This window comes from Dunckerocampus dactyliophorus, chromosome 13, assembly GCF_027744805.1.
Source record: "Dunckerocampus dactyliophorus isolate RoL2022-P2 chromosome 13, RoL_Ddac_1.1, whole genome shotgun sequence".
Lineage (NCBI taxonomy): Eukaryota > Metazoa > Chordata > Actinopteri > Syngnathiformes > Syngnathidae > Dunckerocampus > Dunckerocampus dactyliophorus.
The window spans coordinates 19,885,160-19,902,940 of record NC_072831.1 but is presented as its reverse complement, the minus strand read 5'-3'; the positions used below and the strand labels follow the sequence as shown (position 1 = coordinate 19,902,940).

The 17,781-nt window shown below is 42.0% G+C and overlaps 1 protein-coding gene across 4 annotated transcripts in view; it reads left to right on the top strand.

Moving 5' to 3' along the window:
- The window catches only part of myt1lb (myelin transcription factor 1-like, b), a 146,601-nt gene that overhangs the window by 122,740 nt on the left and 6,080 nt on the right, over nt 1-17,781 (top strand). Inside the window, exons 12-20 of one of the 4 annotated variants that reach the window (XM_054797061.1) lie at nt 962-1,189; nt 5,137-5,258; nt 6,215-6,283; nt 10,141-10,203; nt 10,294-10,377; nt 12,756-12,977; nt 13,370-13,464; nt 13,829-13,932; nt 16,662-16,820. In XM_054797061.1, coding sequence (XP_054653036.1) covers nt 962-1,189; nt 5,137-5,258; nt 6,215-6,283; nt 10,141-10,203; nt 10,294-10,377; nt 12,756-12,977; nt 13,370-13,464; nt 13,829-13,932; nt 16,662-16,820 — 1,146 coding nt within the window. The remainder of the gene's footprint in view (nt 1-961; nt 1,190-5,136; nt 5,259-6,214; nt 6,284-10,140; nt 10,204-10,293; nt 10,378-12,755; nt 12,978-13,369; nt 13,465-13,828; nt 13,933-16,661; nt 16,821-17,781) is intronic. The other 3 variants (XM_054797062.1, XM_054797063.1, XM_054797064.1) reach the window with 3 other exon arrangements.

The window sequence follows — 17,781 nt, the reverse complement described above, 5'->3', positions numbered from 1 at the left end:
CCAAAGTTTCTGTGCTTTGTCAATAGTATCTTTGCAGCAGCACATCAATAATGGTCATTCCACTCAATGATACCATGATACTCCCCCCAATATCCAGGATTAAATCATCAATTAAGAAATGACGTTATCCCAGGTTGATTTTATCATCACTATACCTCAATAATGTAACTATCTCCTACAAATAACCATTCCAAAATAAACATAGACTAGAAGATATGCAGGAGAGCGTGTCACATGACAGTCAATGGATGGAGAGGTGAGAATAGTAACAAAGATAGCAAATAATGTGGCCCACTTTGTGCTGCTACACAGCGTGGTTGTGTCTATTTTTGGGTTTGCAGCCGTCTGGTTGCAGCCATTGCTGCCCATCACAGCTCTCAAATCCAACCCCTAACCCTCAGCCCCTAACCCCTCCAACTCCCCCTCCCACTATGTCCAGTCACATTACAGTCACACACACGCGACACACAGTTGTGCATGCACACTCACACATACAGTACATTTGTGACACACCATATAGACGGCTGGAAGGAAAGAGAGAGAAAGTGAAAAAGGAGACGCTCACAGAGGGATGCACTCGTCCTTGAGCACTGATGACCTCTTCTACTTTTGTCCCTCTCAAGGGCGTACAGTAGCATTGTTACTGTACATGCTGTGTTATTCTGGACAGAATGTTGTAGCTGAACTGCTTTTCCATGCATTTCCCTTTAGTTCAGCCATTGCTTAGTCCAGCTCGGAATACAAAATGTTTGGCTGTTATTTAATCCCAAACTTTCTCTCTCTCTCTCTCTCTCTCTCTCTTCTCCCTTCCCCTACATCCCTACATGCTGATGCCTCCTTTTGTCCTCCAATCATTGGACTGAAAACCCCAAACTCAACACACACACACACACACACACACACACACATGCATTTCAACCCACATCAACCTCACGTCACCCCCACCAATCATCACATCCAGAGTCCCGGCCTGGATGTTGACGAGAACGGTACATTGGACCTGAGTATGAGCAAGCGTCTGTGCAGCAGCGTAGGGGACTCAGTGCTCACCCCTCTAGAGCCCATGTCCCCCCAGAGGCAAGCGGCCCTGCTGGGCTCCCGCTGCTATGGAATGGGGGACGCTGCCGACTGCTGGGACCTGCCAGTAGACTACACCAAGATCAAACATATAGATGAGGACGACAAAGAGGTAAAAGAGGAAAAATGGCACATTAGTTGGATTAGTAGAGAAAATTATTTATGTTGTAAATCATCAGATTGGACGATATATTTATTTTTATTCATCACGTACAGTTCATGTGGAATTATACAGCTTCATTTTTGCTGCGATATGGACAAATGTATATTTTAATGAATGAATGCCCCAATACTTTGGTCCATGTCATCTATTTTATTTGGTAATTAGGACATTATTACATGATTAGTAATTGCTGTGACATGGTGAAAGGGTAGGATTAAGTCCTTTTTTTTACTAGTCCTTTTTGGACATGTTGAATCTGTGCAGCTGTGATGGTAATGATAACACCAACACTAGACTACATTGAAGTACAGTAGATTCCTAGTTTTGTTCCAACATCAGCTGCAAAACAGATGGCGAAAAACAGTGAGTAATTGAGATGCCTATAAAAAAACGTTTTTAACACACGTTCACTCCAAACCTTCCTGCTAGCTTGGCGTTGACATTCTCCTCGGATTCCGGATTAACATTTGCATTAAAAGTGATTGCATCAATTATTGGATCAGATTCATCTTCAGAACCCTCGCCCGTCATTAAACACCATTGTTCACTCACAACGAAGGAAGCGAAGAAGCTAAATGCAGAGACGCACAATCCAGGTTCAAGCCCTAAATATGTCTCACACACTTATTAAACACGTTTTCAATGATAAAATGTACAGGTACTCACCACCAATGAATGATACGTAAGATGATCGATAGAATACATAGAATCAGAGTCACAGTTAGCAGTCACAGTCACATCAGGCTAGTGCTACAACCGCGTTTCAGTCTGTTGTGAGGTCGTCGCCATCTTCCTCTAAAGTGGGTACCGGTAGTTGTGGTACACGGCTCCGCTGCTCCACAGGCCGACTGGGTCATCCCGGTTAACTGTCGAACAAGGCGTTTCTCCAACTAACGACTTACGATCTTATATTAACTTGTGTTCACCTCACTGCAAGTTTTGAGGCTGAATTTGAAGAAAGTCGACCGTAGAAGCTAGTGCCGCTGTAGCAACACACAAAGGGCGGTGCCATCTTGTACTGACATCACGCCGTGTTTTTGGAAAAAAATATATATGCAAAATGTAAATTATTGCAATTGATCAGGAGTGTATAAGGCATTCAGAAGACACATTCAAAGACATTGTGATGATAGGTAGCATTCTACACTGGTCGCTAGGTGTAAGTAATGTTACATGATGAGACAATAGCCACCGCAGGAAGTACTGTACAGAACAGCAAGTAAAAACAACAACAACAATGAACTCCCAATGCTAACGTGTGAGTCTATATTATGTCTTGTCTTATTTTCTCTTATTAGGTCTACTATATTGGATAATATGAGTGTAAAGGTGATTATAAGAGTGTAGTTGTATGTTTAGAGGGCTCTAATAATGTTAAAAAACGTATTTGAAGGTCATAAACAGGTTTTCTACACTCTAACTATGAAAATACTCACTGTATGAATAAGGAATCCAACTTCGCAGAAATTCTCTTATCACGGTCGGGCCTGGAACCAATTAACTGTGATAAATGGCAGATTACTTTAAAACAAAGTGTAAACATGTATTTTCAATTAAAATCAGCAAATTTGCAAGGTCGCGAAAGTCGAATCACGAAGATGCGGCGATCCACTTTACATGTCTGAAAAGGTGTAGGAAGAGCGAGAGCTTTTGCAATCCCTTGGTTTCCTCATAACAATGTGGCAGTGAACACATTGAGGTTGAAATAGCAACAATAATGAAGAGCTATAGAAATTCCTCCAAAGACTTCCCAGCGCAATTTCGATGCTATGGAGATGGATTCAGACATTGCAGTTGGCATGCGTCACTCAAGGCTGTCTGCATCCGAGCTCAAACCCCCCCACCCCCACAGCACGGATTCCACATTGTGGCTCCTTGTCAAACATTTTCGTTGGTGTTTGGTTGTCTTCTGGGTTTCTTGCCTCCTGTCTGGCTTACTCTTGCATTTGGAACCACTCAAGAAGTCAAAGTTGAGACTTTCTGAGATGGCCTAATGAATCTGAAGGTTAATTGATGTCAGTGTTACCATGCCTTCAGGTATCAGTTTGTGTTATGCTGCCCACATCAGGTTTTTTTTTTTTTTTTAAACATTTTGCTCTTCTTTGCGATGAATTATGCAAAGTAGCACCTTGGGAAATAGTCAGAATAGCTCATCTCATCAAAGAACTGCTGGAAATCAATGCACCACTGCTGGGTGCATCTGTCGATGTGCACAGGCACCCGTGTGTGTGTGTGAGAGAGAGAGAGAGACGGTACATGCTTGAGTGTGTGCTTTATCTCTTTGGGTATGTGTGTGTGAGATCCTAAGCTAGCCTACTTTTTTGTTGTGCGTGCCTGCCCATGTGTCATTCTCCTTCCTGTCTTCCTCTCAGCACTTTCCCTCCTTTTAATTGGAAGAGCTGCATGGCCCAGCGACACACACTCTCATACAGCTTAGGTAGTAATTTAGGGTCATTTCTGGACCCGTCTCTTCATAAGCAATACTGTACTTACACTGCAGGCATGGAGGAAAGGAGAGGGGGGTCTGGTTGCACATACTGCAGACAAGACGCAGCCTCATTTATTGCACTTGAAAGCAGGCTGATACGACAAGGTCATCTAGTGGCTGAATGGAGCATTACAACAACAAGGCAGCCAACTCTCTTAGTTGTCCTGTGTTTAAAGTAAGGGTAGAAAAACATATCTGTGCTGATGTGCAATCAGTAGACACTGCCAGGGTGTGAGGCCATCTTTACAATGGAGTTGGGAATGACAACTACTGCACTGTTAATCCTAAATACCAAATCATTGTGCATGCGTGTTGTTTCTGTCGATGGATTTCACATGTTCTCCCTGTGCTTGTCTGGGTTCCGGGTACTCCCACTTCCACAGACCAAAACCATATATGTTACGTTAACTAAAGACTTTCAACCGCCCATGGTGGAATAGTTGTTTGTGTCAGACCTTTGGCTGACTGGTGATCAATCCAGGGTGTACCCAGCTTCTCACCCCAAACCAGTTGGGATTAGCAGCTTCATTCTGTGAACAGGATAAGTGGTGAAGAAAATGGATGGACTTGGCTGTGGGCCCTAAGGCTGGAAGGGGATGCAGGTTTGAGACCCTCTGCAAACCAAAATATAGATGCCATTTCCCATTTCAAGCGCAGTTGAGGTAACCTTAAGAAAGAGCCCAAACCGATGGAGACAGATGAACAGATGGATGGAACATTCGCTGGAAGAATGCTTAAAACAATCACCACTTTTAATTCAGTCTGGGTATTTAGGAGTTATTGTGGAGGGGATATTTTGTGTAGCTATAGGCCTACCTGAGACAGGGGAGAAGAGGCGTTTGACCTCAGATTCCTGATCACATATCGGGGGTGTACTGTATAATAAAAAATATAATTTATAAGATAAAACGTCACAGTGGGTGTGCAGGATCTGAGTGTGAGAATTGGCACCTTTATGCCTGTCCCAACTGATTTTGGGGCGGGGTGCACCCGGGACTGGTCACCAGTCCATCACAGGGCACATCCAACCATTCACACTCACATTCACACCTACGGACACTTTAGTGTGCAGTGAACCTAACATGCATGCTTTTGGGATGTGGGAGGAAGCTGAAGTACCTACACATGCACCTGGAGAACATGCAACGTCCACGCAGAGATGCTTCAATAGAGATTCTTGCCCACCCACAATTTCCTGACTGTGAGGCCGACAAGTAACACTAACCCAAAGCATGCTAACCCCAGGGCCACCATGTCGGCTCCCATGTTGCATGTAAAAAGATGAAGAAAAGGTTAATAATAGCATATTTCATTATTTTATATGTCTTAAGTGTGCTCAACTATTCTTCTGACATCCTCTCTTCTCCTCTTCACATCCCTTTTTTGGCTCCCTTCCACTCGTTTTCAGCCAGACGACCTGGACCCCTTCCAAGACCTGCTGGAGGACCGCTCCTACACCACCGATGTTAACATGCCTAGCCCCAAGCCTAAATTTACCCAGTGCAAGGAGAGTAAGAAGGACCTGATAACGTAAGAGCCCGCCTACGACCACATGTACTCAGACACCCATTCACACCTGCATTCCACCATCCAAGCTCCATTCACATCTTCCTTATTTGTGAAGCACTCACTCTCACCATCCTGTGCTGTGTGCAGGCCATTTCATTTGATTCAACAGCTCTATATTCATTAGTCCACAATGAGAGCGCAATGAGCTTCTCATCCAAAATATTGATGATCTCAGGAACCAGCGTCTCCACCACAAAATGAATCACAGACAGTGAAGCTAAACTGGAAACAATGAAAAGCAACAAAATCTCAATCAACCCCTCCTCTGTGATTTTCACATTTTCTTTCTCCTTCCTTTTTGGGCTTATAAATCTGTCTATTTTTCCGGTGACAGATGTCCCACACCGGGGTGTGATGGAAGTGGTCACTTGACGAACAATTTCGCCTCACATCGAAGGTGTGACTTCCTTTTCTCCTGGTGGATCCTAAGTCGACTTCTATTTATTGTTTTCAGCTTACCTCGACTATGCTGTCAAGCGTTAAACCCGCTCTTATTTTACTATCCCAACTATTTAGAAGAGTTATTCTAAGTAAAGACTGAACATGTCAACGACACCATCATCCCCTCCCTCCCACAGTCGCTACGTATCATTCAGAGAACATTGAAGCAGGATGAGTGTTTTGCATGTGACATGCGTCTGGAAATTGATCTCATGTCACTTTTTTCATCAAGTCAGCCATATATAAAAAAATTAAAAATACGAATACCATGCTGTACATATCATGTGTCAATGTACTATTTTAAATAGGAATTAGGCACATTCAACGAGTGCAAGTACGGTGCAACAACACAAACTAGGTTTAATTTAGAACCAGCTCCCCTGCACATCATGGCTTTTTTGCATTCTCAAGTTTTTTTGTCTGTGTGACTTGTGTGCTACAGTTGTTGGGGTTTCTTATCATTGTATATTTTTCAGTCTCTCAGGTTGTCCGTTAGCTGATAAAAGTATTCGGAGTATGCTGGCCAACAACGCACAAGAGCTCAAGTAAGGCGTGAAGACGACTTTTGTTTACCTGTTTTACTGTTCTTCATTATATACTTGTTACAAAGAAGACAAAACCACCACATAGTTGGTATTATTTTCACTTTACTTGAAAGTAAATCATTTGTGTATTACAGAGAAGATTTAGATTTAAAATGATCCATGTAGAACAGGTGTGTCTAATTCTTTCCCCTGAGGACTGCCTATTGAAAAAAAAGGTGTTTTGTTTTGTAAAAAAGGCTAACAAAAATGTCAAATGTCAAAAACAGCGGTAACTAAATTATTTAATGACTTAAAATATTTGCCTTTATGCTGTTTTTTTCTAATTTTTGCTGTTTTTTTATTTCTACAATGTGCTGCATGCCAATAAAAAACAAACCACCCCCCGTGGCACTTTGGACACCTACTCTAGGGCCTATATACAGCCATCCCTCGTTTGTTGTGGTTAATTGGTTCCAGACGCTGGAATAAGTGATAAATGAAGTGAATTTCCATGACGTAGGATTCCTTATTTAGAAATTTCCATTGATAGAGCATAGAAAACATGTTTACGAACTTCTAAATAAGTTTTTTTTAACATTATTAGAGCCCTCTACACATGAAATAACACCCTATAGTCACCTTTACACTCATATAACCCAATATAGTAGACATAATAATAGAAAATAGTACTCACACATGTTAGCATTGGGAGAGTTCCTTTTCTTTTTTTTTTACTTCGACACTTCTTGTGGTGGCTCGTAATCAACATTACTGACACCTAGTGACCAGTGTAGAATACTACATCAACGTGTCTCTCGATGTGTTTTCTGAATGTGTTATATTTGTATTTTAGTTAATTTAGTCATTTTTATGCTTGAAAATGCTGAAATTCACGTCAAAAATACGTAAAATTTGCTTAAACATGTACCTTTTTCACTAATAAAAGGCTGTAGTCAACCACAAAACAGTGATGATTTATTAGTCAATATTTTTTGAAAAGTTCGAAGCGTGATGTGGCGAAGGATGACTGTATTGTTTCTACAGGTCCAAAACTTCTCTTCTTCTCAGTTATCTAATCAGTGGTTTTCAAAGTAAAATAATTGGGCAAGGAAGTAGTGGTTAAAAATAGACCCCATATACAGTACAGTAGTCTCTCTCACTATGATGCACAACTGCATCATGTCTCCCGAATTCAGTAAAGAACAGTGAAAATTACATTTTTATAATAAAATATAAGCGAGTGCAATGATGATGTATTTATTTATCATATTGTATGTGTATATTGTATATACTAAATTAATATTATTTATATTAAATGATTGTATTTGTATTATATGCTATTGTATTTTATGTCTTTAAAAAATATATAAATTGTGCATTTTAATTTACTGTAAATCAAATAATGCCATATGACATTTCAGGGGGGAAGTAACTACAGTAATGCCTGTGGTTTAATTTTGTACATTTTAACATAATTCAGTGAGTGGGCTTTAAAGGCTTATTTGTCCACCACTGCTGTAGTCAGTATAGTATACAAGTACAATAAATGCTAAAGAGTAAAACAGTAGAGGGTGTGCATAAAGTCTCTTTACAGTTTCAATTTCATTACAAAAGCAAATGAAGAGACACAGCAGTGGAAATGATTACACAATGACTAATAGATACTGAAGATGTTTTGCCTCATTTAATACACCTCTATATGTCCAGTATTAGTTGCACGAAGCGCATCAAGCCAATGCCTGATTTCTTGCCATGTTCATTGGAGCATAGACTCAACAGTGGCGATGGCATGAGTGATCTTTTGCTTCAGGCCGTTGATGTCCTGTATCTTTGTTTAATGAACCATATCTTTAGCATAACCCCAGACAAAGTCCAAGGGAGTGATATTTGGTGAACGAGGTCTGGAAATGATCGTCTGGAAGTGTTTAATTTAGGAACCCACAAATGCAAGTGATTAAACATTTTAGTACCATCCATCCACATGCCTTCCATAGAGGAAGCAGAGTCAGAGAGCATGAATTTGGACAGTTCCATCACCTTGGCTAAGGTACTGTATCTGGTGTAGTCAAAATGCTCCCCAGTGGCAAAGCTGCGGGGATGGACAAGTTTTGCCGTGAATTCCTCAAGGCTCTGGATGTTGAGGGACTGTCTTGGCTGACACGTAGATTTCAACATTGTGTGGAAGTTGGGAACAGTACGCCTGGGTTGGCAGACCGGGGTGGTGGTCTCCCTTTTCACGAAGGGTGACCGGAGTGTTCCAACTATAGGGGGGATAGCACTCGTCACCCAGCATGGGAAGATCTATTCCAGGGTGCTGGAGAGAAGGGTACAACCATTAGTCGAACCTTGGCTACAGGAGGTGTGATTTTCCCGGTCGCGGAACACTAGACCAGCTCTACACCCTTGCAAGGGTACTGGTGGGTAATTGGGAATTTGCCCAACCGGTCTTCATGTGCTTTGTGGACTTGGAAAAGGCATTTGACCGTGTCCCTCGCAGTGTCCTGTGGGGGGTGCTGCGGGAGTACAGGATTGGTGGCGCGCTACTACATGCCATTCAGTCCTTGTACAACCGGAGCAAGAGCCTGGTTCGCATTGCCAGTAATAAGCTGAGCCTGTGTTCGGTGAACATTGGCCTCCGCCAAGGCTGCCTTTTGTCACCGATTCTGTTCATAATTTTCAATGACAGAATTTATAGACGCAGCCAAGGCGTTAAGGAAGTCCAGTTCAGGGACCTTAGGATCTCTTCTCTGCTATTTGTAGACGATGTGGTCCTGATGGCCTCATCGGACTGTGACCTTGACCGTTTACTGGGGCGGTTTGCATCTGAGTGTGAAGCTTCTGGAATGAGCCTCAGCACCTCCAAATCCGAGGCTATGGTTCTCAGTCGGAAACGGGTGGATTGCTCCCTCCAGGTTGAGAGTGAGGCCTTGCCCCAGGTGGAGGAGTTCAAGTATCTCGGGGTCTTGTTCACAATTGAGGGAAGGTTGGAGCGTGAGGTCAATAGGTTGATCAGTGTCTGCAGTAATCCGGTCACTGTACCGGACCGTCGTGGTGAAGAGAGAGTTGAGCCAGAAGGTAAAGCTCTCAATTTACCGGTCAATCTATGTTCCCACCCTCACCTGTGGTCATGAGCTTTGGGTCGTGACCGAAAGAACTAGATCGTGGATACAAGCGGCTGAAATGAGTTTCCTCCGTAGGGTGGCTGGGCTCACCCTAAGAGATAGAGTGAGAAGCTCAGTCATCCAGGAGGAGCTCAGAGTAGGACGGGTAGAGGAGCCAGTTGAGGTGGCTCCAGCATCTAGTCCGGATGCCTCCCTGGTGAGGTGTTCCAGGCATGCCCAGCTGGGAGAAGGCTCTGGGGCAGACCTAGGACACGCTGGAGGGATTATGTCTCACAGCTGGCCTGGGAACGCCTTGGTGTTCTCCCTGTGGAGCTGGAGGCGGTGGCTGGGGACCGGGAAGTCTGGGCTTGCCTACTTAGACTGCTGCCCCCGCGACCCGGACCCGGATAAGCAAAGGAAAATGGATGGATGGATGGATCCTTTTCCTATGCCTCTTATCCTCATTAGGGTCGTGGAGGTGTGCTGGAGCCTATCCCAGCTAACTTCATGGGGGACTTTGAGGCAGGGTACATTTTAGTACATAGCACACAAATGTGATTCACATATCTCGTCAATTGCTTTTAAATTGTAAAGAGACTTTTACTGGCTTTTTACTGGTACTTTTATTATTTTCTCGCACATTGTTTTGTACTCTGATTCATGACACTGTCGTCAAATCTAATATAAAATGACAATGTGAATGCCCTGTTTTTACTTTTTGGGTCCATTATTATGGAGATACTAGGCCCTGAGCCCTTGTTGTGTTTTCTGCCCCAGGTGCCCGACACCAGGGTGCGATGGTTCGGGACATATCACTGGCAACTACGCCTCTCACAGAAGGTAAATTACACGTTGTGTATCACAAAAAAAGTATCCTATTTTCCTGTATCTCTTGATCTTGTGTAATTCGTGTAACAATGTGTTCTGCAGTCTCTCAGGTTGTCCGCGGGCCAGGAAAAGCGGGATAAAGATCATCCACAGTAAAGAGAACAAGGAGGACCAAGAGCCTATCAGGTAGGGCAAGGATGATCGCGCTTCCTAAAATGTCCAGTGTGCATTTGGCTTGTTCCAAGACAAACGAGATAACAGATGAGAAAAACAGTACAATACATTGGTCTTGCATACACATTGACGTATGCAGGGATGAAGCAAACTTGAGGAGACATAAAGTTGCTGGCGAGACTTAAGGATGTTGCGGTTAAGTGAGGGGAAGAGTCTGCAGTATCTGGTGAGCTCCCGCAGAGCCACAGGGAGGGAAGAGAGTGACTGGCAAGCATGAGAGGCAGGGAGAGATTGATTGGAACGTTACCTAAATCCCTCAGTGGGCTCTTGGAGCTCCTCCTGCAGCTAAATTGATTTCTCTGGTGGTGCAGAACACAAACAACACACTTGGGCCATTCTCAAAGTAAATGTTCTGGTGGATTCTCAGGGTGATGTATTACTGTACAAGTATTACTGTCACAATGATTCGCTGACATTGAAATACACTGCATACAGGGGGCCTCAAATATTTCAGACCAGTGGTTCCCAAACTTTTTACAGTCCCGTACCTTCAGACATTTGAACTAAAGCCATGTACTGTACCCCCTGCTCCTGCACACTTAAATAACATAAACCACAAATCACGCATCTAACATCTTACTCTGAATTATTTCTCACCTACACTAGTTAGTGCATCCAGTCAAGAAACAAATAACAGTCTCATAGCTCAGAAATTGCACAAATTAGTCACAGCGCCATGTAAGAAAAACACCTCTCATTTAGCACAAAATATGAAGGAAATCTGCAATCTTAATGCACAACATAATCAAACTTATTTGTTCATATGTAACGGTTGCCAGCCTGTGAGTCTGTGCAAGTGTACATTGGTAAACCTCACTCCCTCTGCCTCAAGAGCTGCGCTGACCACACGGTCGACAGTCCGGGCTTTTAGCCGTGTGGTCAGCGCTCTCGCCTCCCATTACGAAGGTCCTGTATTCAAACCCCGGTGCGGGCAGTGCGAAACAGGGCGGGTTACACATATAATTCACACAGAACAATGAAAAATTTGCGTCTGTCTCCTTTCTTCTGCACTGTGCTGTTCACATTTTGCGGCATTCAAGTGCACTGTGTAACTCTGAGTGTTAGACTTTCAGACAGCCATGTAGTAACACTGTTTTTAATTTTATTCATGTAAGTTTTACAGCATTATAGTAACATTATAGTAAGGTCTGTAAGGCTCATCACGTCACACCTTAGTGACACTGCGAGGCTACAAAACTGACACGCGGTTATATTGTATGAACTCGACGTGCAACAGATTGCATAATCAGTGCAATGAATTACATTTACACGTCAATAAATTAACATCATTTATTCATGCAAAGAACTGTATTTCCATTGGTTGTTCATGTTTTGTATTCATGTTCAAACATCAGTTGCATTTTATCAGGAAGGGAAATGTCCCATATAAACCCACAACATAATCAGTCGTTTGTTGGGCATCTCACTCTGTTTTTCCTCAAGAAAGCCTAACTTTTCTACATATGTCTGTGATTGAAACTAAAAATGTTGTGACTGTGAGCGTCACATTGCATGTGTTGCTCTCAAAACTGCACATCAAATAGTTTTTTATTGAAAAAGGGATCCTTGTAGATATTCAAATAATAGTCTTCTGTGACCTCAGAATACAAGGCAAGGATAAGACAAAGAGCGTTTTTTTCTTCATACATTCACAGGGAAGCTATGAGGATTAAAAAAAAAAAAAAAAGTAAGCACACTTTCATTACTTTAAATCCCCTGTTGAAAAAAAAACCTGAACAGAACCTGTCAAATTCTGTATTCTTTAATTAAAAATACTATGTGAAGAGTTTAGCATAATAATGTGCTGTCACAATGATTTACTTCAAAATGATCCACCAGCTAATGTAGTCTACACTTGCATAGATCAGCGGCTTTACAATATTAAATCAATCATTCTATGCTAGAAAGAGTCAACTGACTCACTCTTCATTCTAAAGTCAAGGTAATTAAAAATATAATACCACACTAAACTTCCAACTGCAGACAAATTGTCTATAAACGTCTTTGAAGCTTTTAAGTGGATCTCAGACCAATATGTTTTGATTTGCAGGCACAAATTATGCTTCTTTGAGCCTGAAGTTATCATCCCCGTCATCTATTCTGTGTGTGTTTGGCATCTGTAATGACTCTGTGCCTCATTGCATCTGGTTATCAGCTTTTTGTGCAAACTGGGCTGATTGTATAATATCTTAGTTTAAAAACAATGCATGTGGAAAAAGCTCCACAAACTTGGAACGTGCCGGCAAATGCCCATAAATCAATAAATGAGAGTGGAACAATCCAAATCAACTATTAACTATACGTCCTCCCATGTTTGACTGTTGACTCAGGTGTCCAGTTCCTGGTTGTGATGGCCAAGGTCATGTGACAGGAAAGTATGCATCTCACAGAAGTGCATCAGGATGCCCCATAGCAGCAAAGAGACAAAAAGATGGCTACCTAAACGGCATCCAGTTCACATGGAAGTCTGGCAAGACGGAGGGCATGTCCTGTCCCACACCAGGCTGCGACGGCTCGGGTCACGTCAGCGGCAGCTTTCTGACACACCGAAGGTACGAACCCATGTATATACTCACACTCGCCATACGCGGGTGCTCTTTGACTGGAACCCCCGTGCAGAGTGGGGATCTACTATATGTCAGTTGGCTAAGTACTTTTGAGCCTCTGAACGTGGAGGTAATAAGCGTGAAATGTCACTATTCCTGAATGACAAATGAATATATACAGTATATAAACATATAATAAATATAAATAATATTAAGCAAATAACAATTTTTGTGAAATCTTTTAAGTTAAAGCTGACCTTGTCAAGTCCACATCTTGATATTTTGAAAATCCAAGTTGTACACATGCAAATCTTAAATGTTCAAGCACCCTCACAATAACTGTGGCAGAATAGCAGAATATACCTCACACAAGCTTTATTTCTCATTGCTTCTTCCAGTCTGTCAGGATGCCCACGTGCCACGTCTGCGATGAGGAAAGCCAGGCTCTCTGGAGTGGACATGCTCACAATAAAGCAGCAGCGCAGCAGCAACGGTAACTGCAACCTGCACTTACTGCACAATATGGACGATGGAAATTGTTGCGTAAATCAACTTCTGTTTAAGGACAAATCTATTTGATTTACTGGCTGACGCTTAATTTGAGTCATGAGTGAATTGTAGAAGTTCACAAATGATGCGAGATCATCAGAACAAAGTGGTCTGTGAGATTCTTTCTTCTTTTAATTGACTAAAGAGATCTGTGTCAAATATCTCACAGACGTGAAGACTGACTCACAATGTCCTCCATAATTCATGGCTGCAGCCTTCTAATATGTCATTTTAATGATCGCTATCAAATATGAAGTCTTCTGTCATCTATTTTAGACCTTAGCAATGTGTGACTTGCTGCTCTGCAGGCTTGGACCATGAGGAGGAGCTCAAACAACTGGATGAAGAGATCAAAGATTTAAGTGAATCAAATTCACAAGTGGAAGCAGACATGATCAAACTCAGAACGCAGGTAACACGTTGACACATAAACGTGAATGAATCCCTTTGACTGATTGTGACATATAGAGGTGGTCCTCGGCTTACAGCATTCAGAGTTCTGCACGCCTATCAATTCATTAAAAATCGTAATTTTGGTCCGTAAACTTGAGACTCGCGAGGGAACTAGCTTCAGCGGAAGGATACACGATGTTGTGACCATCAGTAATGTTAAAGATCATATTGTAGCAACTTCCCAGGTGTAAGGATGTTGGCCGGACCACGCCAAAACAACATCAGCAAACTCAACTCTCCTCTCTGCACGGGGCCATTCTCCTCCCGCACCCACACACACAGGAAACATGTCACATTCACAGACAGTTGGAAATCACAAGTCTTAAACACTACATCAAACTGACAGGTCGCTATTGTATCCTGAGTATGTTAAAGGATCTGCTCCTGTGAAAATGACAATAACAGCTAAGCAACATAGTGGTCTTATTGTTGCCAGTTCTTCAACTTTTATTTTCTACTATATTTTATTAGTTTCTCACCATTCCATTTACTCGCAAGTGAGGGAAGGATGTCTGCAGTGATGCAGACTTTGCATCCCTCTGTAGTGTTGAAGAGGGAGCTGAGCCAAAAGGCAAAGCTCTCATTTTACTGGTCGAGCTACGTTCCCACCCTGACCTGTGGTCATGAGCTTTGGGTAGTGACCAGAAGGACAAGATCACGGGTGCAAGCGGCTGGAGTGAGTTTTCTCTATAGTGTGGCTATGCTGTCCCCCAGAGATCAGGTGAGAAGCACTGTCATCCTGGAGAAACTCTGAGTAGAACCGCTGCTCCGCCGCTTAGAGAGGAGCCAGATGAGGTGGCTCAGGCATCTGGTCAGGATGCCTCCTGGACGCCTCCCTGGAGAGGTGGGAGGAGGAGGTAGGCCTCCGGTAGGAGGCCTCAGGGAAGACCCAGGACACATTGAGAGACTATTTCTCTCAATTGGCCTGGGACCGTCTCAGGATCCACTTGGAGGAGCTGCTTTGGGACCCGCGACCCAACCTTGGATAAGCCGAATAAGATGGTTGGAGCGTTTCATTTAAATCTTGTATTTACAGGTTCATTACTGTATTTTAAGCCTTTCATGTGTTTTGTGTACAGTGTGAGTGACTTGGGAGTTAATTTAGCTATACAGTAATTTAGGTCAGGGTTGGTCAAAGTGCTGCCCGGGGTCATTTGCGTCCACGGTTGTTTTTTCCATTGGCCCGTGGCACATTCTAAAAACACAATTTAAAATGAAAACCTAAAAAGGAAAATGGAAACAGCAGTAATTTAACAAACATAAAGTCAAAATGTTAAGAGGAAAAAGTTGTAATCTAATGAGAAAAAGTCATAATTTTACAAGAATAACAATATTATGAGGAAAACAAATTGTTAGGAGCATGACGTTGACATATTAAAGAAAATATATTTTTTTAAGTCGGAATATTATGAGAAACAAAAAGTTGTAATTTTGGGGAAATTAGGTTGCCGTAACAGTCAAAATATTATGGGAAGAAAGTCATAATTACAAGAAGAAAATTCACAAGAATAAAGTTTAAATAGTTGGAGGGGAAAAACCAACTACTATTACGTTTTTTATGAATGAATCCCAGATGCAGAGACGAGCGGCAGATGGGAGGAACAAAACGTGGTTTAATAAAAAAAAAAAAAACACACCATGAAAGTGATAGTCAATCAATTAGGGACAGCAGCAGGGTCACGCTGGTAGGTCAGGAACCACTGGGGCACACCTTCTCATAAAGCCCATGGGAAATATCCGAACCAAGAAGAAGCACAGCAGAGGATCAGGAACAAGAAGATTAAAAAAAAAAAAAAAAAAAAAAAAGGTAATCTGCCCAAAAGAGCTGGAGAGCATCCAAACGTGTATGACAAGCGTGACTCGAAGGAATCAACCAGCATCAGCCAGTTGACAGATTAGCTCAAGTACGAGCTGCTGACAATCAGAGGCAGGTGTGCCCTTTGGTTCCGAGGTAAGGGACACTGCAATGGCAACAGCAAACCACAAGGAGAAAGCAGGGACAAAACAATAGGAACAGCAGGGGCACGACGTGCCACATAACACAACAGCAGAAATCGATCAGCTGTAATTTTATGAGAAGAAAGTAAAAAATTAACAGAAAAAAGTCATATTCTAACAAGAAAAAAGTCGCAATTAATATTATGAGGAAAAGTAATGTCATTTTAGTACCATAGATGTGAAATATTAAAGAAAAATACATTAATTATCGAAAGTCGTAATATTACATGAAACAAACAACATGAAAGAAAGTTGTAATTTTTGGGAATTAGGTTGGGGAAAAAGTTATAATGTTAAGGAAATAAAGCCATAATATTACGAGAAGAACATTGACAAAGATTATTTAAGAAAAACGTTGAAATATGTTGAAAACCTTTTAAAAAAAACTGCAAAAATGGGGAAAGACAGAAGTTCATACTAATAGGCTTTTTCACCTCTATCACAAATGTGAGATGCAGTTTTTTCTTGACATACATACAACTTCTTCGCATATCTACATGTGTTGGTCTACAAATATCAAAGTGGCCCTTGTATACTTACATTTTTCACTATGTGGCCCTCGCTGGAAACATTTTGGCCACCCCCGATTGAGCCATAAGAGCCAACTTACACCAAAAGGAACAGAACTCGTACGTAACCCGAGAACCACCTGTGCTGTGATAATGTTTAAGTCCACTGTCAGCATTCTAGCTCTTATCTCCTCAGATCACGACCATGGAGTCCAACTTGAAGTCCATGGAGGAGGAAAACAAGGTGATTGAACAGCAAAATGACTCTCTGCTGCATGAGCTGGCCAACCTCAGCCAGTCACTGGTTAACAGTTTAGCTAATGCCCAGCTCCCCCATATGGTAAGGGCCTCGAGGAGCAGCAAGCCAGACAGTTGCAGTTCATAGTCATTGCGTATTTTGCCACAGACGACACACACTGAGGCACAGATGTGAGGCGTGAATGCTGAGAGCAAAACATTCACACCATTGCTGGAGTGTACCATTACCATCCATGTGTTTTATTGTGCTTATTAGCTACTATTAAGCAACTGATCCTACAAAATGGGTATGCTGCTATTTTCAAAATAAAATTAGCACTAAGCAACCAATCAGATTTCTCCGATGTTAACCCCATACGACATATTTGCATGCTAAGATGTGCCGTCTCTCAGCATTCACATAACATTTCCATTTTCTCTGGAATGTATTGTGTTATGAGGATTGTCGTGACACATTCAACACAGATCCGTTAGATTATGATAAATTGTTTGAGCAGCCTCTCAGTTTTTTTTTAAGGTAAGCCTTTCATATTTTTGAGTTATTTATTTTTATTTCCAAACTCTAACTGACAAGGAGATGCATAGAATCGTCATATAAGGCCATCTGTCTTAATGACGAGCTTCTGTGGTCAGTTGTAGCCTCCGGTTATGCTTTTACCGGCGTTTGTCTGTTTGTGTTCAAAATAACTTGAAAAGTTCTGAGTTGATTTGGATGTAATTTTCAGGAATTGTCTGGATCCAGGAGTTTTTTTGAAAGGGTTCTTTAACATTGCGAGATAGGACCATTTTTGGCATTTGTGCATATAACTCCACAAAAAATGGCTTGGAAAAAAAAATCCAACAGGTTCTACGTAATATCAAAGACTGATCCAAAAAATGTAGGATTATTATTTTGGTGTGAATCAAAATATGGGGGAGAAGTGTGGCGCTTGACGGAGGTCTGCGCTGTCCAAGTGCTTTTCTAGTTATTTAAAAAAAATCAATGAGCAACTGACCTTATTACCTGACCTCCTCTGTCACTGTATTACGATTTATTAGGAGGG